Source organism: Lepidochelys kempii, chromosome 15, assembly GCF_965140265.1.
Source record: "Lepidochelys kempii isolate rLepKem1 chromosome 15, rLepKem1.hap2, whole genome shotgun sequence".
Classification (NCBI taxonomy): domain Eukaryota; kingdom Metazoa; phylum Chordata; order Testudines; family Cheloniidae; genus Lepidochelys; species Lepidochelys kempii.
Window position 1 is genome coordinate 23413233 of NC_133270.1, and position 24787 is coordinate 23438019.

At 40.3% G+C, this 24787-nt stretch overlaps 1 protein-coding gene across 1 annotated transcript in view; it reads right to left on the bottom strand.

Annotated features, from left to right (window-relative positions):
• The window catches only part of LOC140898584 (transmembrane protein 132B-like), a 361367-nt gene that overhangs the window by 105886 nt on the left and 230694 nt on the right, over window positions 1–24787 (bottom strand). Inside the window, exon 4 of the mRNA XM_073312583.1 lies at window positions 3478–3664. Within this exon, the coding sequence (XP_073168684.1) occupies window positions 3478–3664 (187 nt within the window). The remainder of the gene's footprint in view (window positions 1–3477; window positions 3665–24787) is intronic.

Here is a 24787-nt window from a genome sequence, read left to right on the forward strand (position 1 = left end):
GCAATTGCCCCCATACCCAGCCATGCTTCTGCCTTGTATCCAGCCTCTCCAGCCTTGTCCTTGTCCTGCTTCATTCCACCTTGCCCTGCTCTCTTGCCTAGCTTCTGACTCCAGCTACTGATTTCTGGCTCTGACCCCTTGGCTTGATTCCTGGTTCCTTACTCCAGCTCTCATCCATGGCTCTGGCTCCTGTCCCTTTCTCTAACCAGTAAGTTGGGCTCTGGGTCTAACCACCAGGTCAATCCACCCACATCTTGGTCCTGACAACCCGGCAATGAGGGAATGTTGATCATAGAGGGCTCTTGCTCTTTTTATTTTGTATTCCAGGAAAGCCTTGAAAAAGTTACAGATGTACTTATGATTGGCCCTACCAGCAGCAGCAGCAGAAAACAAGTGAGCTGTAGCTCACGAAAGCTCATGCTCAAATAAATTGGTTAGTCTCTAAGGTGCCACAAGTACTCCTTTTCTTTTTGCGAATACAGACTAACACGGCTGTTCCTCTGAAATAGTGAGATACTGAACCATGTGTAAGAGACACCCTGTTTGTTCTGGCATGAGCATGGGGCTTATTTATCCTGACCAACAGAAAGATTTAGGAATTTAACTTCAGTTTAAGTCTTTATTAAGAAGGGTCCCTAATGCTCTGCACAATTCCACAGTCTGGTTTTGTTTGTTTAGTTTTCCCTCAACAAACATACAGAGGTCTCAAACAATGTAAACCAGACTTAGAGTTCCAGTTTTCAGCGAATTATAATGGTAGCCACCTGCAAAACTCTTCCTGACAAGACATTTTTCAGTATACAGTTTAGCTTTACACAGTGCCGATGGTCCGATTTATACACAAAGTGAATTTGTACAGGAAATTACAAAGACTTAATTATTTTTCACTGGCCATGGGATTTTGAGGTCATCAAAATACCTGATCCCACAAACTAAGGACCAACTCCTCTTTTCACATTCATGCAACGTCTCTCAAGCCAATGAGCTTGCATTTGGCTCTACGTTTTGTATAGGAAAATTAGAACAGTCAAGAAATTAAAGGGACCCCCCCAAGTAATTTACATTCAATGTAGAAACAAGGAGTTTAAAACCCACTGCATTTTGATACACCTTTATAGTGTTCTTCTAAGGGACAAAAATATATGAGATGATATTTATTTACAGATTCTATGTAGTTCAGGAAACGGTAGGAAAAAATTTACAATAAAATTGACTTATTAGTGATGGAAGGAGTTGAGGAACCCCTCAAGAAGAACATTAAAATATATTTTCTTAACTTTTCAAGAACTTTCTGTAACACCTGGTTTCACTGAACAGAACATGATAGTGTATGGTGCATTGGCTTTTGTTCCCAGTTCAGCAACACAGGCTGGAGCTTGTCTTGCAGTGAAGTGAAGCAGCACCACAAATGAGCAAATATGAGAGGAAGGAATGCAAATAAAATCTGTTGTTCTTGCTACTGCTATCTCAGACTCTTCTGTTAGCCTAGGGCCAGCCAGGCAAAGAAGCTTGCAGTCAGAGGGAGATAGCTGAGCTACTGATGAAAAACATCACTAAGGACTGTGACCATATGAAGAAACATTAGGATGTCCCAAAAGGAGACAAAAATACGTAAATATATATATATATATATATATTTTACTCTCTCTCTCTCTCTCTCTCTCTCTCTCTCTCTATATATATATATATATATATATATATATTACACTTCAGGTTTTTTTCCCCATCATGATGTAAAATAAGAGATGAGAATATGAGCAGCAAAATTAAGATGCATCTGTAGATCAGGACTACAAACCTCTGACCAACATTCAGAGATCCAGGGTTAGAAATAGGCACCAGCGGCCAATTCAGCGATTAGAGGGAGCGGGGGACTATTATAGAGAAAGCAGGACCAATTGCAAATTTCTGATCCAAACATACATTATGCACCTTTGAAAGTTCACCTCCAGAGGGCTGCTGATTTGAACCCAACTCTACTATGTACCGGTAGCACTCTTAGTAGTGTAAATATCTTATGAGCCATTTCAAACAACTTGTATAACAGTGGTATTGTTTATCCCTCACTGTACATTAGTATTACAACCTGAATCATCACTAATAATTGACAACATCACCTCCAGTTTATTTTAGTTTTGCTCAGTCTCCTCTAAGTGTACTGATCACTTATTTATATGCTCCAGGAAAGCCTCCCAAAAAATCACCCTGTAAAATACCTCACTTGTATTTTTTTTTCTATCGCTGGATATCCAGCAAGTTTAGACATTGTCAGTGAGAACACAAAAGAGTCCTGACTAGATCTTTGTCTGTATTTACTGCTCTCCTCCTTTTCTTCTCTCCCAGAAGGACAGGGTAACATTTGTGGAGAGGTTTCAGAGTAGCAGCCGTGTTAGTCTGTATCCGCAAAAAGAAAAGGAGTACTTGTGGAACCTTAGAGACTAACAGATTTATTTGAGCATAAGCTTTCGTGAGTTACAGCTGACTTGGAATGTTTGGATTTTTGTTGATTAGGTGGTAGAGGAACAAGAAAAAAAATTAACTTCCTTTCGCAGGACTGGGGTGGGGAGAGATTTAAAATGTATCAGTAGATTGAAATTTATCATTAAATTCATAATTTTTTAAATCAAATTAAGCAGGAAAAAAATTAATTCTTCATAAGATCTTTAGGACAATTTCTCAAAGGAAGTTCTGCAGACAGGGCCTAATTCACCATTCTGTTACATCTGCTTTACACCAGTGTAACTGCATTTAAATGCAATTGATTTGCAACCAGCAAAAAGTTCTAGTAACAGAGGTCCCACAGTCACACCGAAGGTCCATATAACAAGCTGCATTTGAGTACACAAGTAGCCACTTACATGAAAAAAAGCAGGGGTTAGGTTTTTTTGACCACACATATTACACCCTGCTTTGGAAACAGGGCCTCTCTCTAAATCTAAAAATCTAAGTCTTTAGAAACGATTTTGTGTCCCCACTGTATAACTCAAAATGAGTTTTTTATTAAATTGACATTTTGCAGCCCGCTGGTCGGTGATTTAGTCTAGTGCATTTGAGTGCTTTGGGGAAAAGCAAAGCAAAATATGGCCCAGTTGTCTGGCTTATAAATGAATTTTTCTACACATGTGGGCTAATTTATTTAAATGAAAATGTCATAACTAATTGTAGCATTTAGCCTTAGTGAGTATGCATGGCAGTCGCATTAACACAACAGAAGACAACAGCTCCAAAGGAGTTGTTACTATGTACCAGGCCAATAATCCACTAACAGAAAAGAATTTGCACAATAGACTCTAATGGTTTCCAAGGAGCCATTATGGTATATCAGGTAAATAAAATATTATTGAAATGTAGTTTTTGCATTTAAACCATTTTCAGCAGATGCATAGGAAGTAGCAAATTAAAAAAATGGTTCATGTTTCCTTGAGTACTGAAAGGAATCAAAAGAAGCATTTGAAAAACAAAGCAGCAGTTTCTTACCATTGCAAGAGGAACAATTCCTGCAAATGTTGTTTGGCTGACAAAGATCTCTGAGACCACCAGTTCACTCATCGAGTCTTCTCTGGGGTATTCCACCTGCCAGGTAATTTGCTGAGCTCCTGCCAGGCTACTGCTATTGTCAATTTCAAAGTCCATCTGCAAGATCTCATAGAAGGAGATGTTTGCTCTGGAAAACAAAATGCACATTAAGTGCAATTTAAAATGAAGCATCAGCGAAATGTCAAGCACAAAATAAATTGCAACAGGTTTTTTTCTTTCCAGTAGGGGAATTATCAAATTCAACATGCAGACTTCAGGAAACGTTGCCTGATCTATTGATTGTGTATTAATTATTTAAAAATCTCCAATCGACAAATTAACACCCTAGGTTTGACAGGCTTCAGTTCCAAGAGTCCAGAGAGTTGGAAATCGGTTGGTTACGGTTTAATTGGAAACCCCAACGTGCACAGTTGCAACACTCACTGAGGAAAAAGCTTTTGACCTTTTAATAGTTGTATTGACACAATTAGTAAACTCACAAATGTTCCGACCCAAACCAGAATGCAACAGTAATGCAATATTAATTTTACATCCAGCACCATGCCATATGCACACTCACACAATCCTTGTGAAGACCCAGAGTAGAAAAACAGGTGGTGGTCCACAAGTGTCCAATCCTATATCTTGCATGTCAAGTGATTCCAATGGTTGAGGTCTCAGTTGTCTAGACTCTAGGCCATGGTTAGCCATAAATGGCTGCTATGAATATTCATCAGAGTGTTCAGCCTCCTTTGCCCATAACTCACTTCCTCATTCTAATAATGTTGGGGTGTCCTGATTCTGTATGTTCAAATATTAATTATTCCAGATATATTAGCATATATGTCAATTAGTTACTATAGCAATACTGAGGTTAAGCTTCTGCTCATGTTAGAGTTGCCAATTTTTGGTTGGATGTATTCCCGGAGGTTTCACCACATGACATAATTTTTAATTAAAAATTAATCTTTAATTCTTGGAGACTCCACGACAGTCCTGGAGGGTTGAAAACCCTCACTCACGTTCCTATCCCAAAACAGCCAAACTGGCATCATCTGACTTTCTGCAGTTACCAATCAGCATTTTGCGGAATTTCATAAGAATTTCTAGCAAAATTATCTCTTATGCAATATTGGGATTTAGGGTCACTGTTGATCATTTTGCTTATGCTAATGCTTAATAGGCCTAACTTATGCTAATTACTTAAGCTAATGTCTTATGGGTTTGGGCCTGTAGTCTTATATTGTTGTCTTATACCTATATCTTATCCTTATACTTAAAAGTTAACTTTAAGCCTATAGGCTTATACAGGGATTCTCAAACTTCATTGCATCGTGACCTCCTTCTGACAACAAAAATTACTACATGATCGCAGCAGGGACCGAAGCCCAAGCCTGCTGACCCAGGACGGGGGCCAAAGCCCTGAGGCCCTGGGGGGGTGCTGAAGTTGAGAGCTTCAGTCCTGGGCAGTGGGGCTCGGACTTCGGCTTCAGCTCCGAGCCCCAGCAAATCTAACGCCAGCCCTGGCGACCCCATTAAAAAGGGGTCACAACCCACTTTGAGATCCTGACCCACAGTTTGAGAACCACTAGGCTAACCCATAGGCTATAGAAGTTGATAAAAGACTAAATCAAACAATCCAGTGGGCAATGGCTATACTTTATAGATGAGCTGACAATCTATCTTTTAGCTTTCTGGAAAGGAAGCATGTTTCCCATTAAACTCAGACTTTAATTCTAAGTAATCTCAATGAACCTGTAATATAAGCCCCAGACACCACACGGCACAGATGTTGCTAAATTGTTTATTCAGGTACCACTATCATTTGGTTGTTGCAAATACTGACATTCTGAAACAGTAGAATGTTTGGTCATTCCTCATGTTGCACCAGAAATGAGCTCTCAGCTTTTTTTTTTTTCCCCCTCATTCAAATATGAACTGGCCTTTATCTCCATGCAAAAAATGGATTTGTGCTAATTATACATCACAAAAACGTGCGGTTACATTATCCGTATTTTCAGTTCATGGGAATATATTGCTTGTTGCTGATGCACACTTGTAATTGTATGAAGATCGTTTTATTTTGGTCATCTGGGAATAAAAGATTAAAAGTGGATGTAAATGCAAAGCATTCAAACTCTGTTTGTGACTTATTTCTGTTTCTTTTATTAAGAACGACACTGAGGGCTTGTCCACACTTACCAGGGGATCCACACACTGCAATCGATGCACTGACGGTCGATTTAGCGGGTCTAGTGAAGACCCGCTAAATCAACCGCAGATCGCTCTCCCATCAACTCCTGTACTCCACCTGAACGAGAAGCGGAAGGGGAGTCGACGGGAGAGTGTCTCCCATTGACATCGCAAAGCGTGGCCCCCGCGGTGAGTAGATCTAAGTATGTCGACTTCAGCTACGTGAATAGATCAATCTCCCTCCCCCCCCCATAGTGTAGACAAGGCCTTAGGTACAAGGACTTGCCCACAGCCACACAACAGATCAGTGACAAAGACAGGAATGGAACCGAGGTCTCCTAAAGCCAAGTTGAATGATCTACCTACTGGGAAACACTACCCCCCTTACAAACACCTGGCTCTCACTCCCACAACTACAACACTACTGCTTTTTTAAGATGATTTTTGCCCAAAATGCTCGAGTCCACTAAACTAGTCTAAAGTAATACTGCAGAAAAGTCTATCCATGCATAGCTTTAACTTTCTTATCCTGCTGCTCTGAAGTGAAAGTGCAGTGCAGAGACCTTAATGTTCATTTATCTTCTCTACCCTCAGGCAAGGCTAGAAGCTATTAATGCATCGCCTGGGTGACCAACCAGACTACCAACAAGATGCCAAAGACAAATTACGCTATACAAAGTCAGGGATATAATTAGAAACGTCTCAATTTCTGCAGAAAAATATTGTCAGCATAATGCAGAATTCAATAGTACGGGACCCTGCTCATTACTTCTAACTATTTGTTTCACTTAGTCACAGACAGAAGACAGTCATAAGTCAGAAATTAAATTTAGAGATCAGCCCTGGATACAAATTCTAGATTCAAATTTTGAACCCTCTGGGTGTGTCTGGATCTGGAGTTTCGGTTCAACCCATTACCCCAAAAGGGACTAACTGAAAAAAAAATTCAGAACTGGGTTCAGAATTCTTAAAAACTCTTTGGACCTACAGTTCTGGTTAGGATTCATCTCTAAAGTAATTAGTAAGACTAGCATTTTGTACACCACAAGCTCTGTCAAAAACCGAGCTAAACGAACAATGTCATGCTGTCAGCTGTTTTGTGCTCAACCCATGACTCTGTTATCCTCTTCTGTTTTTCTGTATCCAGAGAAAAACTATACACTTACAGTCTAAATGGCCAATGTTATGTTAAAGACAACAGCACGAAGTCTCCATAGTCATCAAGGTTTACCTGGTCCTCCCTCAGCACACGGGGGCTGGACTTGATGACTTCTTGAGGTCCCTTCCAGTCCTACGTATCTCTGATTCTAGGCAAGAACAGCGCGTGTGTGTTCTGTATACAGCTAGACTTGGCAGAATTACATTTTTATATTTTTGTAATTTTGACAGATGATAGCTTTGTTTATTTTAAGTATTTTTTTCTATTTTTATCAATTTAAATTTTCACATTGACAGGAAATCATTTAATAACAGCAGACACTGACATTCAGAAAGTTAAAGCTTTATAACTGTTAAAAGAAATTACAAACCTCAAATTGAAATATACAGATATATAAATATTCTTAAATCAAACTCCCATAAGTTCTCAAGCAGCACTTTTCTTATTTTGCCTATCTGTAGTTTTCAATCACCATCAGTGGAAACATTTTTTTCGTCGGCTTGTGTGTGAACTGTGAAATCAATGTTTACCAACATTTACCAATAAAAATCTAATCTGAGCCTATATATAACAGACTGCAGAGACTGTCAGGGAGGAAAATGGCCACTGCCTCTGTAAACAGGCGAAGTTCTAACTTTCATTTAAAGATAGATACCTCTGTATACTCCAATTGCTTGAAATCAGATTTAAATTCCGACATAGAATATAAAAGGAGAACATCAGATACACTCACTAGGATTGGCAGGAAATCAAGAATTCCATTTCATGAAAAATTTCAGTGGGGGCCCTGACCCCAGGATAGCCACTATCTCAGCGGTCAGCGCATTCGTGTGGGACAGGGGAGAAGCAGGTTCCAATCTCTACTCTACCTAATTTAGAGAAAAGACTTGAACCCGAGTCTCCTGCACCCTAACCAACAGACCATTGGCTATTCTGAGGTCTCACTCTCTGATTTTAACCAGAAATCCTATTCTCAAACTGAGCAACTTTCCCAATGAAACCTTCATCAAAACAGATACAATTTCCATGAAAAGTTTCAACAGCTTGACATTTTCTGTGAAGAAATCTAGTGTCAAAAAATTCCTGATCAGTTAACACAAACACACACACACACACACAGTCCCTGACTTGAAATGAACAATCGGAAACTACAAAACAGGAAAAAAGGGTGCTGGCGGAATCCAGTTTGCCAGGAAAATTCTCTGCCATTACTTACATGAAAAAAATATTGCTAGTCAAATGCTTCCTGCTTTGTTTCTGAAACAATTTAAATGTACCGAAAGATGTCAACATTTCAAAACAGGGCACCAGCTTTTTTCTTTTTTTTTTTTTTGGAAGACTGCTAAAAGAGCTGTACTGATGTGCCAGATTCACTGTGCTCTAATTAGGTTTCATTTAGAGAGTTCCTCCACCAAGTACACAGCTTTCACAAAATGGCATTCAAGCCCCTGCACTACTTTATTCATCGGCAGTGCTACAAATTACTTTCTTGACAGCAGGTCAGCGAATTGTCTCCAAAACTGTGGTCTCTCTTTTTCACTCTTCAAAACAAAGATCTAGCCCTCAGAGCAATGCCATGTGCTATAGTATCTGGGACACGGAGTCCCCCACGGAGAGGCGTACGATCAGTCCACAGACTTTGCTCCAGATCTCTTCCCAGGTTACAGCTATTGCGAACAAATGATAAAGCTTTAAAAGTCAATTTCTTTCTTCCTCAGTTCATGGCCTCCCTTCTGTCCCTACAGTCCTTGTTCTATCCCTCATCTATAGATTCTTGTGTTTCCAATAGCAGGAAGACTGACACTTAATGAATATTGATACATAAAGCAATGTATTAACTGTTTTCAATAATAGTGTGTTGTCAGCCGGCCTCTCAGTAGTTAATTCAGGAACTCTGAAATTTTTAAATCCAGGGCACTAAAGACCTGGAGCATCTCTCCTTTACAGTGGGGCAAATCAGAAGTAAACTCCACTGAAGCAACTGGAGGTAGGCTGGAGTAAAATCTCAAATAAATCAGAATCAATCCCTGAGAATTTAGTATTTACTTTCTTCAGACTTCATCAACCTCTATTTACCAACCATGATACTGTGTCTTAAAGTTCCCACCTTCAGTAGTGGGGATTATCTACATGCCTTTCTGTTCCATCTTTTCTTTTTAAAGAAGCTCTGTCCTGTCATGGCAAATCTTCGATTTCTCCTTGGCCTACTCTGTACTTTGTGACCAATATTGAGAAGTTGGCTCTCACATCCTCTGGGTCACTGATGTTCTTTAAGTGTCCAGCAAAGATAAAATGCCATGGAAGTGGAAATTCTACCAGCAAAGGAGAAGAGTGTAACTCATACTATTATCAGCCATTAAATCCTATTAAACCAAACTCTGTCCTAAAACCTGGCAACTCTTTCTTGCAGCCCATTCCATCTTTGTCTAAACAAGTTTGCAGCAGAGAAGTGCTCATGGAATCCGAGGGTTGTAAGTTTCTTTTCTTCTCTCCCTTCCTTCATCTTCCTTCTCCTCCATTTTTACTGTCTAGTCAAAGCGTCTGCTATCTTGCAAGAACTTTGCCAAACCCAGTTTAGAAGAGCAATAAAAAATAAAGTCTAACTTTTCTTTTTAAATAAAAGTAAGATTATTTCCTGCAAGCAGGAGGAAAAGACCTTATAATTTTAGGCAGCTGGCATGCTTGCTAATAAGTCCATTTCTATGGAAATGAGTTCATAACTATTAATTTTGCCTGCTCCTGATCTATTCTTGATGAGCCTTTCAAATTTAGAAAAGCGCTTCATGATTCTCTCAATTTGGTAATTACTAACTCCCTTTGATGAATCCCACCCAGTGTTTCAGACATGAGACATTCATGAGACATTTTTCTTTCTGGAGAGGAGAAAAAGGAAGCATGGCTCAGTTTTATTTCTTCTCACAGCCTGAAGTAAGGAGGCCTTGTTCATCAAAACACCGTCTTATTTATAATCCTACATTCTACTGTAATTGCTCTGTCGCAATATCTCTTTCCCAGGGCAGATGAAGAACCCCTCAAGATTTTGATGATTTTACTCAGCTTCCCAAAATGTCTCACCTCAAACGTATTTAATGGATTCTGCCAGGTCTCCAACAGAAAGTGGCCGTGGGCCATTTTCAGACTTGTCATTGCTCCATGCACTACAAAATCATTGGGAGGTTTGTGTAACTCTGTGTTCCTGTCCTGGAACATATGGTTTCTGGGATATGATTTAGAAACCCATGCCAAATACATTCCAAATGCAATTTTCATAAGCTCCAGAAATATATTTAATGGCAATTAATTTGGACAACACAATCTGGTTAAATTCCAGAATAACGTTTTGGGCCCCAATCCTGCACCTCACATTGCACAGGCAGGTCAACGTACCCAAGCAGAGCCCTGCTGACTTGCATGGACCTCCATGAAGATACAGCAATGGAGAGGCAGCCATCTTCATATGTGATATCACTTGCAGGGCTGAAGCTTTAAATATTTCCTTCTAAAACTCAGTTCTAAAACTGAGTTCTATTAACGCAGTAAAGAGCATTTGCCCACCTTGAGACAATGGATGTCTCCAATCAAGAATGGTCTTCCAGTGGGACAAATCCTGGACTACGACTCCAGATAGAGACTATCGGTGCTATTGAAAATCCCACCCAAGTGCCTTAAGAGCATGAGTTCCACTAAAAATCCATAGTATTTGTGCTATTAAGTCACTTAGGTGTTTTTGAAATCAAGCCTGATATTTAGACTAATTGTTACCTCTATTGACCTTCATTACCAAAAAACAATGAACTGTCATGGTACTTTTTTTTTCAAACACACACACACTTTTCTTTTACCTTAACGTTGCAAGTGGCAGTAAAGGATACCTTTTAAAATCTCTATCTTAAAAACCGATGGCTCTGTATATTCACTACAATATTAGATCAATATTATTAATATGTGAATTGCATGGGCTCATTTAGCAAACTTATAGGTTACTTTGAAAATGTACTACAACTCTAATGCAAAGGCATTAATAAGCACTAGAAAATCAATTATTGTTATTGAAATATGACTGGATTCACTTTATATTTAACATATTTCTTTAGGTGGAACACAGGAATTATAGCATTAGCAATCTAAATACTGGATCAATATCATACTATGATTTATGTCATAATGATAGTTGAAATCTGACTAGTTAGTAGTTACCTTTTATAAACAAAAGAAGGCAGAGCTATCAGAATCAGATTCTTTTAACAAAGATCTGGATTGCGAATGTACCTGAAGAGGCTGGTGTCTGCTTTTTGTAAAGAATGAAATATTCACAATGTCGCAGTGGAAGATGAGAGCAAAGCAAGTTCTGAAATGCGGCTAGGTTAGGTGCATCGCTGGATTATTGAGAGTTTGTTGTCAAATTCCGTCAACAATTCAGTTTTCATAAAAACCAGAAAGTTATGTTAGTGGTGTTGGCTTTTAAGAACAAATCATGATTTTTCATTAATTCATGACACAATGTTTTCAGTAAATGACAGTCTGTTTATGAGACACACACAGCAGTGGGAAATTGTGAAAAAAAATGAGTGTGAACTAGTTAATAATAATAAATGTCTTTGATGTCATGTCATTTGAGAATATTTTGGATCATTTTAAAGTTAATAAAGACCTACTCCTGCTCCCCCTGAAGTTAATGTCAAATTCCCATTGAATTCAATGTGAACAGGAATAGGACCTGAGACAGGTAAGGTTCAGAACATGTCAGTAGTCCAAGCCTTACTCCTTTGATCTCCGTGGGACTTCTTGTATATATATTCGTTGATCAAGAGCAAAGAGCTACAGGATCAGGCCCCATATTTCAACAGCTGTTTGGAAACGCTGAGCACCCAAAACTCCAGCTAAAGTCAATCACAGCTGCAGTTGGGCAATAGCACCTCTGTAAAAAATCCTTCTCCCATTGAAGACACTCAGATTCCAATAGTTTCTAATGGAGGAAAATCGGGCCCTCAGCATATTCCCTCTCTCTTCAGTGCATATATGGAAATTTCAAACAAAAATCTCCTCATTTTTGAGCCGAGAGGAGGATTTCCATACTATCCTGCAGGTTAAGCTTCGTAAAGTGCCACTTTCTGAAATGTGAACACTGGGTGTGTTTAACAAAAATATGTTGCATAACTTTCAAAAGATGGGGTTAGTGACTGAAGTGATTGTTTAATTGTCTTTCTGATTAACCCAGACTTTTAGGGCTTAGTTATCAAAATAAGCACATCCTGGGGAATCACATGATTCTTTTGAGGACTGGAGACAGGTACAATGCCCTGAAAAGAAGCCACCCGCCCAACTCACTCCTACTGCCAGTAGGGGGAAGGAAGTAGAGACGGTATACTCTCCCTCATCTCCATCGCCGCCACTCCAGATCTGACAGGGCCTGTGCAAAAACCAAGGGCAGATGTCTTTAACATGAAGGACCAAAAGGCTGATGGCAGAATTGTCACGTTCTCAGCAAGCTTCAGGGGGAAGGCGGAGGAGAGGGAAGGAACTTTGCTCTTTGTGGTTGGAAACTGATTCCCCCATGATGGAGTTTTAAAACTCCAATTTACACTCACTGTGTCTTGTGCCCTGTTACCTAGCAGTGACAGGGCAGGTACCATACTTCAGTTTTCAAGTTTACTTTGCAATCCACCACTGGTCCGAAGATGCTCTCATGGTGCCTGATCCAGGTTCTTTTTTACACTCTAAACCTCAGGACTTCCATCGCTGCTGTGAGAGTGCAAAGAATGCAGGATGAAGCCAAGCAGCATGATCTGGTGATCATGTATGGATTGACACAGCAATTTCTTATAGCCCAATAACAAAACAGCTGTTTCTGTTCAAAGCACACCATCAAGACCAGACATTACCCATATTTTTGCTTAGCCAACATTTCCCTACGAAAAACAATAAATCTAGATAATGAGCAAACATTTTAAGCTCCTCAGCTTTCTTCACTGCCAATTCACAACTGTCCCTCACACTAACTCTTGCAATGACATCCCATTTATTTGATTTTATCCACATCATCATGACAACTCCAGAGATAACTGAGACAATCGTTTTTATTTGCCTCTATCTTTGTGACAGCATGCAGGAAACCCTGCTAGGAAAAGAGGCCGTGGACACTATTTTAGCAAGCCTTTACTAAATAGGACTTACCAGATCAAAGTCAGTTCTGTTGTGATTGGGTGGAGCTTCATTGAGAGCAATGCACCCATTTGCACTGCAGCTCCATTCAGTCCTTGGTTTCAATTTTCCCCGGCTCAAGCTTTATGGAGGCTCTTTAGGTTTCAGAGAACATTTCAATTAAACCAGAATATTTTTCTGACTACCACTTAGAAGCTCTTCATTGTTGTACTGCATAGTTCTTAAAATAGAACTCTTATCACCATGAGAAAGCTCCATACTGGGGATTTTAACAAACGCATTCAATTAGACAGAAGCAGAAGTCAGGGTTAGCGGATGCTGGATACGAATAAAACCAACTATTTTTGTTTAAAAGGGGGGAAAAAAAGTATTTATAAGGAGAAATGTTGCCGAACTTAAAATGGTTAATAAACACTGGAGCCAAAACAGCTCCTGATTTATCAGCTTATTTATAATTTTCCTTTACCTGTTCAGAAATCCTTAAACATTTTGAGATCATCATAACATTGTATATTTTCAAATTGTTGTGCAGAGCCTGTAAAATATGCCATAAAACATTTACTGCATGCATATCTGCAGTGGCTGAGTTTTAATCTACAGATGATTTAGAGTTCAAAAATATTTCCGATGTATTAGATGATATAACAGCATTTCTCCTCAAAGGATCTTAAAGCACTTTATAAACCATAAATAAATAAATAAATAATAAACATTTCCCCATGCCCCCATATTGCCCCACCAATGTTGCAGATGGGTAAACTGAGGCACCGGGCGATTTAATGACCCAGCCATTCTGCCAATGAAGTTTATAGCAAACATTCCAACTGCCTTCAAAGAGAATAAGAGCAGGCCCGAAGTGACTTTATAGTCAAATAGCAAATCAATGCCAGATCCATGAAACAGAAGCCAACCGTCACAATTCCAGTCTCTAGAGACACACTGCAAAGCCAGGGGACAGCTTCTAGGTCTGTCTACGATACGACACTGTAAGCACAATTTGCTCTATATATTGAAATATGGAGGAATCCCACTGAGGGTGATTCACCTACCCACACAACCTGTCCAAGGAAATGAGCTTTGTTGTGAAGAATCTATGCAGGGATTGGCGAGAACGGAATCCATCCCCAACCTGTTAATAGCTCCTCCATGAATCCATGTGCAGGAGTTAGCGGCCACTAGGTGTGCACGGAGGAACACATACACTCCCCACTCCTCCTATTACAATCTACAGGCCTGAGACTGAAAAAAGAAAGCTAAAGCACATGACTCATCAGACTATTTACAATTGTATGGTTGTGTAGTGTCGGGTAGTAGCTCAGCTATATATATAACATAAAACTGAGCTAAGTCACAATAGCCTCGTTTCCAGGATACACTGTTGCAGGGTCTTGCAATATTTGGCATTTTTTAAGCCCCAGCTCCAGGACTCATGGGATTACATAAGAATCTTGGCTTTGATTGTTTTTAAACAAGTTTCTAGCCCTCTTGGTTACAGAAAGAAGCTTGAAAATGAGACCTGGAAGTGCCCTAAAGATTCAAAATTCAGAAGGCAAATAAAAAGAACCCTCCATTTATTATTTCTTTAACGTCTTGCGATTTTTAACCTAATCTCATAATTTTTGAGAGACTGACTCATGATTTCTGACTGCTTGGAGTTGGCAATACTAAGTATTAGAGTCATTCAGAAACATGGAAGTATTTCAAACATTTTTTTTTTTAATAAAACCACCACTCTCAGACACAGCAAAAAGTTACTCACAAGCAGGTTGCCATTTATATTTTAGAGAGACAATCTAGTCTGACAGCTGGATCTCCTTGGGGAGACAATTCAACCAGAGGGAATCTAAAGATGCAAGCTCTATGCGAGTTGAATTTGTGAATGAAAAGGATGTGGTGACGAGCTGCAGATGGTGACACTAATGGACCCAATGGGTTGGAGCAGATACACAAGAACAAAGGGAGAAGAGTGCTAGGGGCTGGAGGACTTTAAAAGCCTCTCGCCACACCTTGAACTTAATCCTCAATTTAATAGGCAGCCAGTGTAAACAAAGAAATAACGGAGAGCAAGGACATTGGAAAATTAAGCAAGCAACCTCATTTGCAACTGCTTGCTGAGGGTGGATAGAAATCACCAGGAGCCCAGTGTGAAAACTACTGCAATAGTCCATAGATGAAATAATCAAAGAACAAATAAAAATAAAAATGTGGCCAAGAATTATTTTTGTCCTCCTACATTCTGTTCAGATTTCTACAAGTTTTGAACATTTAAAAAATCCCTTCTTTTGAACCTATTGCACCTACTGTTACAGCTCAAAGCAGGAGATGGGCCTTATCTACACCGGCAAGTTACTGCGCAGGAAAGCAGCTTTCTGCGGTGTAACTCCAGAGGTGTACACACTGCCAAGCCACTCAGTGCGCAGAAACTCCTCAGTGGCAGGGTTGCAAAAAGAACACCTCGATGAGAGTCGTAAGCCTTACAGCACAGAGGCTCCAGTGCTGTATTGGCAGTGTAAACATATTACAGCGCAGGAAGCAATCAACTGGCCTCCGGAGGTGTCCCATAATCCCTCAAATGGCTGCTCTGCTCATTGTTTTGAACTCGGCTGCCCTTGTGTGTTGGGCTGATCTGCTCCGGGACACAAAGCAAACCATTAATGTGGACTGTCTGAACGTACAGAACAGCATGCTGATACACGCTCTGTCCCCCAAAACACACTGTCTCTCTCCCCCGCTCCACACACACACACACGCACACGCACAACCTCCCTGTCAAACACCCCTCCTTCAGTTGAAAAGCAGCTGGCAATGTAGTAGGATGCCCATGGAACAATGGGATTGGGAAATCTGCATCATACGACACTGTGCCTGTCCCATGAGGCATTGCAAACCCTTCCCTAAGCACCCTGCAGCCAGTTGCATGGTGGGATAGTGACCACAATGCACTGCTCTCTTTCCCATTGCAAGAGTTGCTAATGTGGATGCGCTCCAGCGCACAGTGTGAACACGCAACAGCAGCTGTATTCCAGCACTTTAATAAAAGTGGTATAATTTGTTACACAGAAACTTGCCAGCGTAGACATATCCTTAATGTGTGTCTTAGGGATAGTTCACATCTGCTAACAAAATAAGTGGTAAAGATAACAACATAGCCAATGGAGTTACACCAGGGATGAGTTTAACCCATTAACTTCACCACAAATGAGTTTACCTCCCCCCATCACCGCCCCCCAAATCTCCTGGTTTAAGTAGGGCATGAACAAAATTGGCTTTATAGGCCAATTATGATGAACCAATTTTAGTTCTGATTTTTTTCACCACTAGTGATTTCAAAATACTTAATAAACCCTGAAAATGACACTATATGTGTGTCTGAGCATTACTACATATTAACTAATAAAGGAGATTAATTCAACCCAGATGAGCAAATAGGGGAGTGGATTAGGGTCCACATTCAATATATTGACAGAATAAAGCTACTTACTATAGTTTCACATGCTTTCTTTGTTATTTGATACCAGTTTATGTTCCTGATTGCTCACTGCAAAACCAAAAGTATCAGAATAACCAAGATTTGTAATGTAAATTACTCTATGAAAAGTGTCTCTGGATTTTTGACAAAATAATGAATCTGAACTCTGCTAGACCTGTAAAGATAAATATTGCATCTGATCTACTTAGCAGCAGGGAGGGAATTTAATATTTCCCCTCTCAAAAATTATTCCACCATTATTTCATAATGGCATGAAAATGAGGTCAAGAGAATGGTCACCCATGCAACATTGTCTCTAGGTCACCTTCTCAGAGGATAAGTCACACTCACAATACAATAACATCCCCAACATGTGACATGAATTCCAATGCCCTGGCTGTTGCTGGGATGCAGTGGGGCATTGCTGGGAGACCGGGTCACAACTGTGAATAAATGGGCATTGTCATAAAGGAGTAATAAGTAAGTAATTACATTGGGAACTGAGAAGGTATAATTAGAAACGGAAAGGGGGGAAGTGATGTTCCATCTTCCCTCTCATTCCTTCATCCATATGATAGAATACTTGGTCCTACCTCAACACAAGGGCTGCGCGAGATGACCCCTAGAGGTCCTTATTCCAACCCCACATTTCTATGTATAATGTCTCTTTGGGGCTTTATCCTTTGAGGTGATCAAATGTCCCCCTCCCGTCGAGAAGTTGGGCACCTTTAACTCTCAGTGAAGTTAACGGGCATTGAGGATGCTCGACACTTTGCTGGATTCATTGGGATTACTCGTGTGAGTTAAGTTACTCACCTGCATAAGGAGGACCAGACCTCAGAGCGCTTAGGAAGAGGCACAGTTAAATACCAGGGACTTCCTTCAGTGCAGCCAGAGTTGTTTATACTGGAGCTAATTTACAGCAAAGCACCTGACATTACAATACCAATCCAAGAGCAACGTCCCCGAGGACAGAACACTGATGCAATGGATCATGTCAATGAGGAGCACAGAAAGGAGAGGAAGAATTCCACACATTTGGTAATGTTTGGTCTTTACTTTTAGTTATTTGATTGACAGGTGACTATAGAATGGCTCTGTGTGGAAGAGCACTAGTGATGGACCTGGTGAAATAGTGCTGAAGATAATTATAGACTGATCTCTACGCTATGTGATAATTTATTGGCTCTGGCCCCAGTACAATAAAGCACTAATTTAGGCTTCCTGAATCCAAGCCTAAATCACAGGATCGTCTCTCCCTTTTTTTTCTCTGGCTTGTTTCTTTTTTCTCTGCTTTTTCCCCTTGCAACCTTATTATAATATAAAAGCACAGAGCTAATAACAAATATTAATTAATGTAAAGATGGATAGGACATACAGAACTTACCTTTACAATTATTCCACTGCAATTGTTCCTGTTTTTTGTTTTCCTTTGACACAATTAAAAAATCATTATATTGCCGAAAAAAATACATTTCCAGCTGCCAAGAAAAATGGAGCAAGTCATGTGAAAGCAGTGTGAAGTGTAACGGCAGGTTCTTCGAAACACTGGCAGTAAATTCATCTTTGCCCAGAAGAATTATGTAAAATATCAAGAGTCCTAACATTTAGGGTAAGCATTGAGCAGGCTTTATGAAAAATGCTGTCAGCTGTCACAAAATCATCCTCTTTACATGCATCTCTTTTCAGAATATTGTCTTTTATCTATTTTTCCCCCCATAAACGAATTGCTCAGCTCTGGAAAACAGATTAGCTGAAAGTTTTGTATTTTGTTGTCCCAGTTTTTCTTTCAGGAGAGTTATACTTACACCTATCACGGTGGATGGTTATGCTGGAAGCAATTTGCCTCCGTGATTTTTGAATATCCTCTTTCAGGGAATTTGAAATCTCTTGTTTCTAACTTATTTGTTTGGTAAGTTTTACTGAAGCGCTAAAAAAGAGAGCGCCCATCCACACACTCTAACCATCTTCGGCCTATTAAATGCGGCAACTTAAGATTCCCACCAACAACTAATCCATCTCTTACTCAAACAATTCACCATCTCTGATATTGAAATGGTCAAATGGCTGGGGGTGAGAGGGGTTTGGAGAAATATGAGCACTGCAACAAATCCTGAAGGTCATCAGATTTCAAAGCGTGGGGACTGACAAAGAATACACTGCCAGCAGCCCTTTCTGATTTATACCAAGAGGGTTATCTCAAACACCTCAGCTGACCTCATTTGTAGCAGCATGGTATTATTACCAGTACCCTCAAGTACATCACTTGTATTTACTAAGAAAATTCCATCTCTGCTGGGATAGTTAAAAAAAAAAAAAAAAAAAAAAAGCACAGCATGATAAGACAGTAGCTAAATGTATACTGATTGCAGTAATTGCATCCATTCCTCTGTCAGAAAGTCTTGTATTGTATTTCTAATATGTGCTGATAAGTGCATTCACAACATGATTAACTGCCTCAAGACAAGAATGGCTATTATGTTTAACAGACTGATTAGCAAGTGACTGAGCTGCAAACTGTACTCCTAGTAAATTGGCTGCTTTTAAATTACAGCAGCTTTTTATTGTTCCATTTTTAAAATGCAATGGTTTGTTCCACATATGCAATTCTTAACTGATGATCAGTAACAGAGGAATACCGAGCTTTCAACGTTTAATATTCTAATCTCAATTGAAGTGTTTCACGTTTTCCTTTTAATTACAGTGGAATCTGTACCATACACCCCTGTTGTTCAGCAACCTTCTGTTTTATGTGACTCCCAAAAAGGATCCCAGAGTATAATTCTAATCCACCTTTATTAGAGGGCCTACCTCTATTAAGCAACCAATTTTTTTTGGTCCTTTGAGTGGCCAATTAAGAAAGGATTTACTGTATTCTTCCCAGCATCTGACTGTAAATCCCTCTCCGCACCATTATGCGTTTCTACCCTGTGCTGTTTCACAGCACCTACATTAATCCTCAGAGTGGTGAGAAAGTGGGATGGAGCACTGGACTTTCACCTCTGAACGGAAGCGAAAGCGGGTCTTTGCCTGAACTCACTTCAGGCATTCCAACTTGAAAGCTCTGTGCCCACTATAACAAAGGCCATTTATTCCTCCACTGTAAAGAGCTTTCACTTAACCCTCTGTGCTTTATAATAAAGGCTGGGATTTGGGTGTCTAACTCCCTTAGGCTCTCCTGAAAATCCCACCCAAAACTCCTTCTACATGTTTTCACTGAATGTCTGTTACATAGAGATGTATTATTAATTATGATGTTGTATTGTACGGCACCTTGAAACCCCACCATGGACCTGCACCCCACTGTGTTAGGTTCTGTACAAACTGTGTTTGTACAGACTTTCCCCCCAGTGAGGATGTTCCAGAGATGAATCCTTGCCACTGAACATTCTCAGGATGGTAGGTGACTCAACCCCTGCTAATCCAGATGAGATTGGCGGGATATAATGCGAAAGATGATCCTGCAAAGATTATATTGTGTTTGATACTTGACAGATGAAATTTATCTGTCTCTGAGCCTTCTGCTCTCCTTGTCTTTCCTGAGTACCTGCAGAGAGAGAATTAGGAATTGCTTTTTGCTAGAGACCCCTTACCTAGGGGATATTGAGGGGCTCTTGAAGGAGCCCCATCCAGGTCTCTTAGATTCATAGATTCATAGATACTAAGGTCAGAAGGTACCATTATGATCATCTAGTCTGACCTCCTGCACAACGCAGGCCACAGAATTTCACCCACCCACTCCTGCGAAAAACCTCTCACCTATGTCTGAGCTATTGAAGTCCTCAAATCGTGGTTTAAAGACTTCAAGGAGCAGAGAATCCTCCAGCAAGTGACCCGTGGCCCATGCTACAGAGGAAGGCGAAAAAGCTCCAGGGCCTCTTCCAATCTGCCCTGGAGGAAAATTCCTTCCCGACCCAAATACAGCAAGGAAAATCATAATGGCAAGAAGCCTTTGAAGAAAAGGGATATAAAACAAACACGAATGGGGAAATCCAAATGGCTCAAAGCATACACCCAATGGAGAGAAGGAACTTCTGATGTCTTGGCAGGAAGCCACAGCCGTCATGTCACTCTTTGAAAACTGGGAAGGAAAACTGGTGCACTGTGGCCAATTTTCCTTCTACCAGCAAAAAAATATAAAGAGTAATTGATCCTGGACACTTATTATCCCTAGATCTCAAAGCATTCCACAAAGTTGGGTAAGCAGCAGCATCCCATTTCCACAGATGGGCAAACTGAGGCACAAAGCTATTAAGTGATTTGTCCAAGATCAGAAAGCAAGTCAGCCACAGAGCTGGGAAGAGAACCCATGAATCCTGGTTCTCAAGCCGGAGCCATATCTGTGGAATAGCAACTACCTTACTCCAATTATGATATCCAAGACTTTGTGTAAACTATTGTTGAGTGCATCCATCAGATGCATTGGCCTACACAGTCACTGATAACTAGCACATTGTTCTGTTGAGTGCTCCAGGGTCCCAGAGCCTGTTCTATTTTATTTTACTGCACTGACCATACGAGAAGTTGAGTTAATGGATATATGCCTGATCCTGTCCCAATTAAGTTAGTGGGAGCTTTACAATTGACTTCAGTGGGTACAGGATCAAGCCCTATTTGCTGAAAATAAATCTAACCTGTGTGAGGGCCATAAAAAAGAAATAGCAATAAACAGCGAGCTCTGACTTGGCAAATCCAAGTTCCACTTTTTCTATTACAAGCTACATTCAAAAAGGCCCTATAGAATACTGTACGATTTCATTAGATATATTTTTGATAAGCAGTGAGCTAAAATCTGGCCTCTCTCTGACATCTCCTCGTGGATGTCTAGCTGTCAGCTCAAGCTCAACAGAGCTAAAATAGCCCTCTTAATCTTCCCCCCAAGTCCTGCCCGCAACCTCCTTTCAACAGCATATTGCTGCCTGTCACTCCAGCTACGTCTACACTGCAGCTAGAAGCATGCTTCCCAGCATGGGTATAGACATGTGCTAGCTCACTCAAAGTAGCAGTGTAGCCAGAGAAGCATGGGTGGCAGCTCAGGCTAGCCATTTAAGTACACACCTACCGGGACCTCTTGGGTACATACTAAGGCACCTGGCCTGAGTCCCCACCTGTGCTATCCCCAACTATCCTGCTATTTTTAGTGTCTACCTGGACTGGGAAGCATGCTGCAATGTAGATGTACCCTCAGGTCCATGACCTGTGTAGCACCTTCAACTCAGACCTTCTGCTATGTCCTCACATCCAGGCTATGTCAAACGTTGCAGATTCTTTCTTCATAACATCTGTAGGACACGGTGGCTTCTCCTATCATTCCACACAGCTAAACCTCTCCTTTAGCCTCTCATCACCTCGTGTCTCACTACCACAACATCCTGTTCTCTGCTCTTGACAAATGCCATCATGCCCCATTCTGAATGCTACTGCAAAGACTATTCCCTAGCCAGTCGCTTTGACATCGTCAGCCACCTCTTTGCATCTCTTCACTGGCTCTCCCTTCTCTCTCAAATCAAACAAACGACTTGCCTTCACTTTCAAGGCCCTTCACAGTCTACTGCCACTCTCCCTATTGTCTCTCATTCAGTACGGAAAGGCCAGCTGCTGCCTCCAATCTACCCATGATGCCAGCTTCCATCGGCCACGTGTTACGTTTTCAAACAAGCTTCATGCTTTCATAAAATCACAGAAGATTAGGATTGGAAGAGGCCTCAGGAGGTCATCTAGTCCAACCCCCTGCTCAAAGCAGGATCAACATCAACTAAATTATCCCAGCCAGGGCTTTGTCAAGCCGGGCCTTAAAAACCTGTAAGGATGGAGATGCTTTCTCACATGCTGTCTCCAATGCTTGGGAAGCGCTTCCCACCAACATCCGCAAAACCAACGCATAGCAGTAGAACCTCACAGTTACGAACACCTCGGGAATGGAGGTTGTCCGTAACTCTGAAATGTTTGTAACATTATGGTTGTTCTTTCAAAAGTTTACAGCTGAACATTGACTTAATACAGCTTTGAATCTTTACTATGCAGAAGAAAAATGCCGCTTTTAACCATCTTAATTTAAATGAAACAAGCACAGAAACCGTTTCCTTACCTTGTCAAATCTTTTTTTTAAACTTTCCCTTTATTTTTTAGTAGATTACTTTTAACAGTACTGTACTGTATTTGCCTTTTTTCCCTTTTTTTTGCGGGAGTGTGGGGTCTCTGCTACTGCCTGATTGTGTACTTCCAGTTCCAAATGAGGTGTGTGGTTGACTGGTCAGTTCACAGCTCTGGTGTTCATAACTCTGAGGTTCTTCCTTCACACTCTCCTTTTTCATGACAACACTGTGCACAGACCATGGCCTATCAGGCTAACCAATATTGTCTTATTGTTTCCTTGTACTCCTCTATCTGTTGTCTCTTGCCTTATACTTAGATTGGGGCAAGGACCATGTTTTTGTTCTGTTTCTATACAGCGCCTAGCAAAATGGGATCCTGATCCACGACTGGAGCTCCTAAGTGCTACGGTAATACAAATAAAATAATAATTATTTTTGTGTACCCTTTTTGCTTTCTCATAACCACTTTCAAATTGGTCTTAATTCAACTCAAACCCAAATGCACAGAGCTCTTGAAGTTTTCTGATACAGAAAATGTATGGGTTGACTGCCACCAAATGAGATCCTGTCCTTTCAGGGTTTGGAGAATCCTAATTGTTGAGGAAAATTACACAAAGAAGTGTAAACTGCCACACAAACAACCACATAATCTACACATGATTAAGGAGCTAATCGTAATCCTAATATTATTTTAGAATTTAGGGTAACATTTACGGGTTCATTTGTTGAGGAAAATTTCCAAGGCAGCAGCACTCACAAAAACTGCATGTGCCAGCAGGATATGACCATGAATACATAATTAATTATTATTAGCAATGCTGTAATTAATATCAGTGCTAAAACAATTCAGAATTCAAAGTGCTCTCCTGTTTTCTCAGGAAATTCATGGCACAGAAATCCTACAGCATGAAGCAGTTTTAGCATCTGTCCGTGGATTTGGTATTAATTGTGGTTTTTGAAAAAAAATAGTCGTTATTTTTAATTGACTTCTGAATGTGAAGAAAACTTTCCAGATTTTTTCCTTGGTTTGTAAACAGAACATTGAAACAGTAGCTCCAAGACAAAGGAGAATTCCACCATACATCCGATTGTGACATTGACTCTGAAACCTAATGATAACATTGAACATGTTTTCGCTCTTACACTGCTGATCCTTTTTGTGAAAAACATCAAGCTAATGTCCTTTATGAAAAGATGTTCAATGGATATAAATCTGCATGTTTTAAAGAGGAGTGTAATTTAAAGTTATACCAAATATTTATATTAGGGAGAAACAATGAAGTCTTCAGCATAGGGCTGCGGGAGAGAAGGAAAGAGAAGATCTAGGGTAACTGGCAACGCTTTGGGTGGTATGGAAGATCACATGGGGAAGGATCTCAAAAAGGAATGAGGAAGATCTCAGAAAAGTGTGGGGAGATTTTATTTTTAAAAGACAAAGTTGGGTGCAAAGTGTCTCACTTTGTTTAATGATATTCAGTAAAAACAGAAATAATTTACTAGATAACGTATTAGTGCTTCCATGTGTGTTTTTAGTGAAGTGGCTTTAGAATAAATTCTGCAGATTCTCCAACACTTTCTGAAGAATCAGAGAGAAAAATATTCATAGGATTTAACAAAATTTCCTGCAGATTTCCAGTATCCCTTAGCATTCATAGTTTCTGTCTCTAAAGCCCTGCTCCTACAAGCTACCCCACAGGGCAGATCCTTGTACCTACACGGAGCCCCCCTGAAATAAAAGGGGTTCTATGGAGGCAGAACAGGGCCTGTAGAATCAGGGTCTAGGTTACTTTCCATTATCATCACCATTTATTATTTGTATTGAGGTAGCACTTAGGAGCCTCAGTCACAAACAAGGATCCCACTGGGCTAGGTGCTGTACAAACACAAGAAAAAGAGGGTCTCTGCCCCCAAAGAGCTGCAATCTAAGAAAACAGCTTACAGTCTAAGTACTGGAGCCATATCCTCATCTTCTGTGTAGTCTTTATGCTCCAGCTACTACATTACCTATTTTATTACTGTGAAAAGAAAAGGGGGAAATGTAGAAAGACCTGGTAGTAATGGTAAGTACATGGCTTCAGGATTTTGTATTGCTTCTAAAAATCTTTTTTCAGCAAATTCAACACCCAAACCAGCAGAACATTTCAAACCAGCAGCCTGATTTCAATCTGTGAAGTCTGTGCAATACCTCACTGA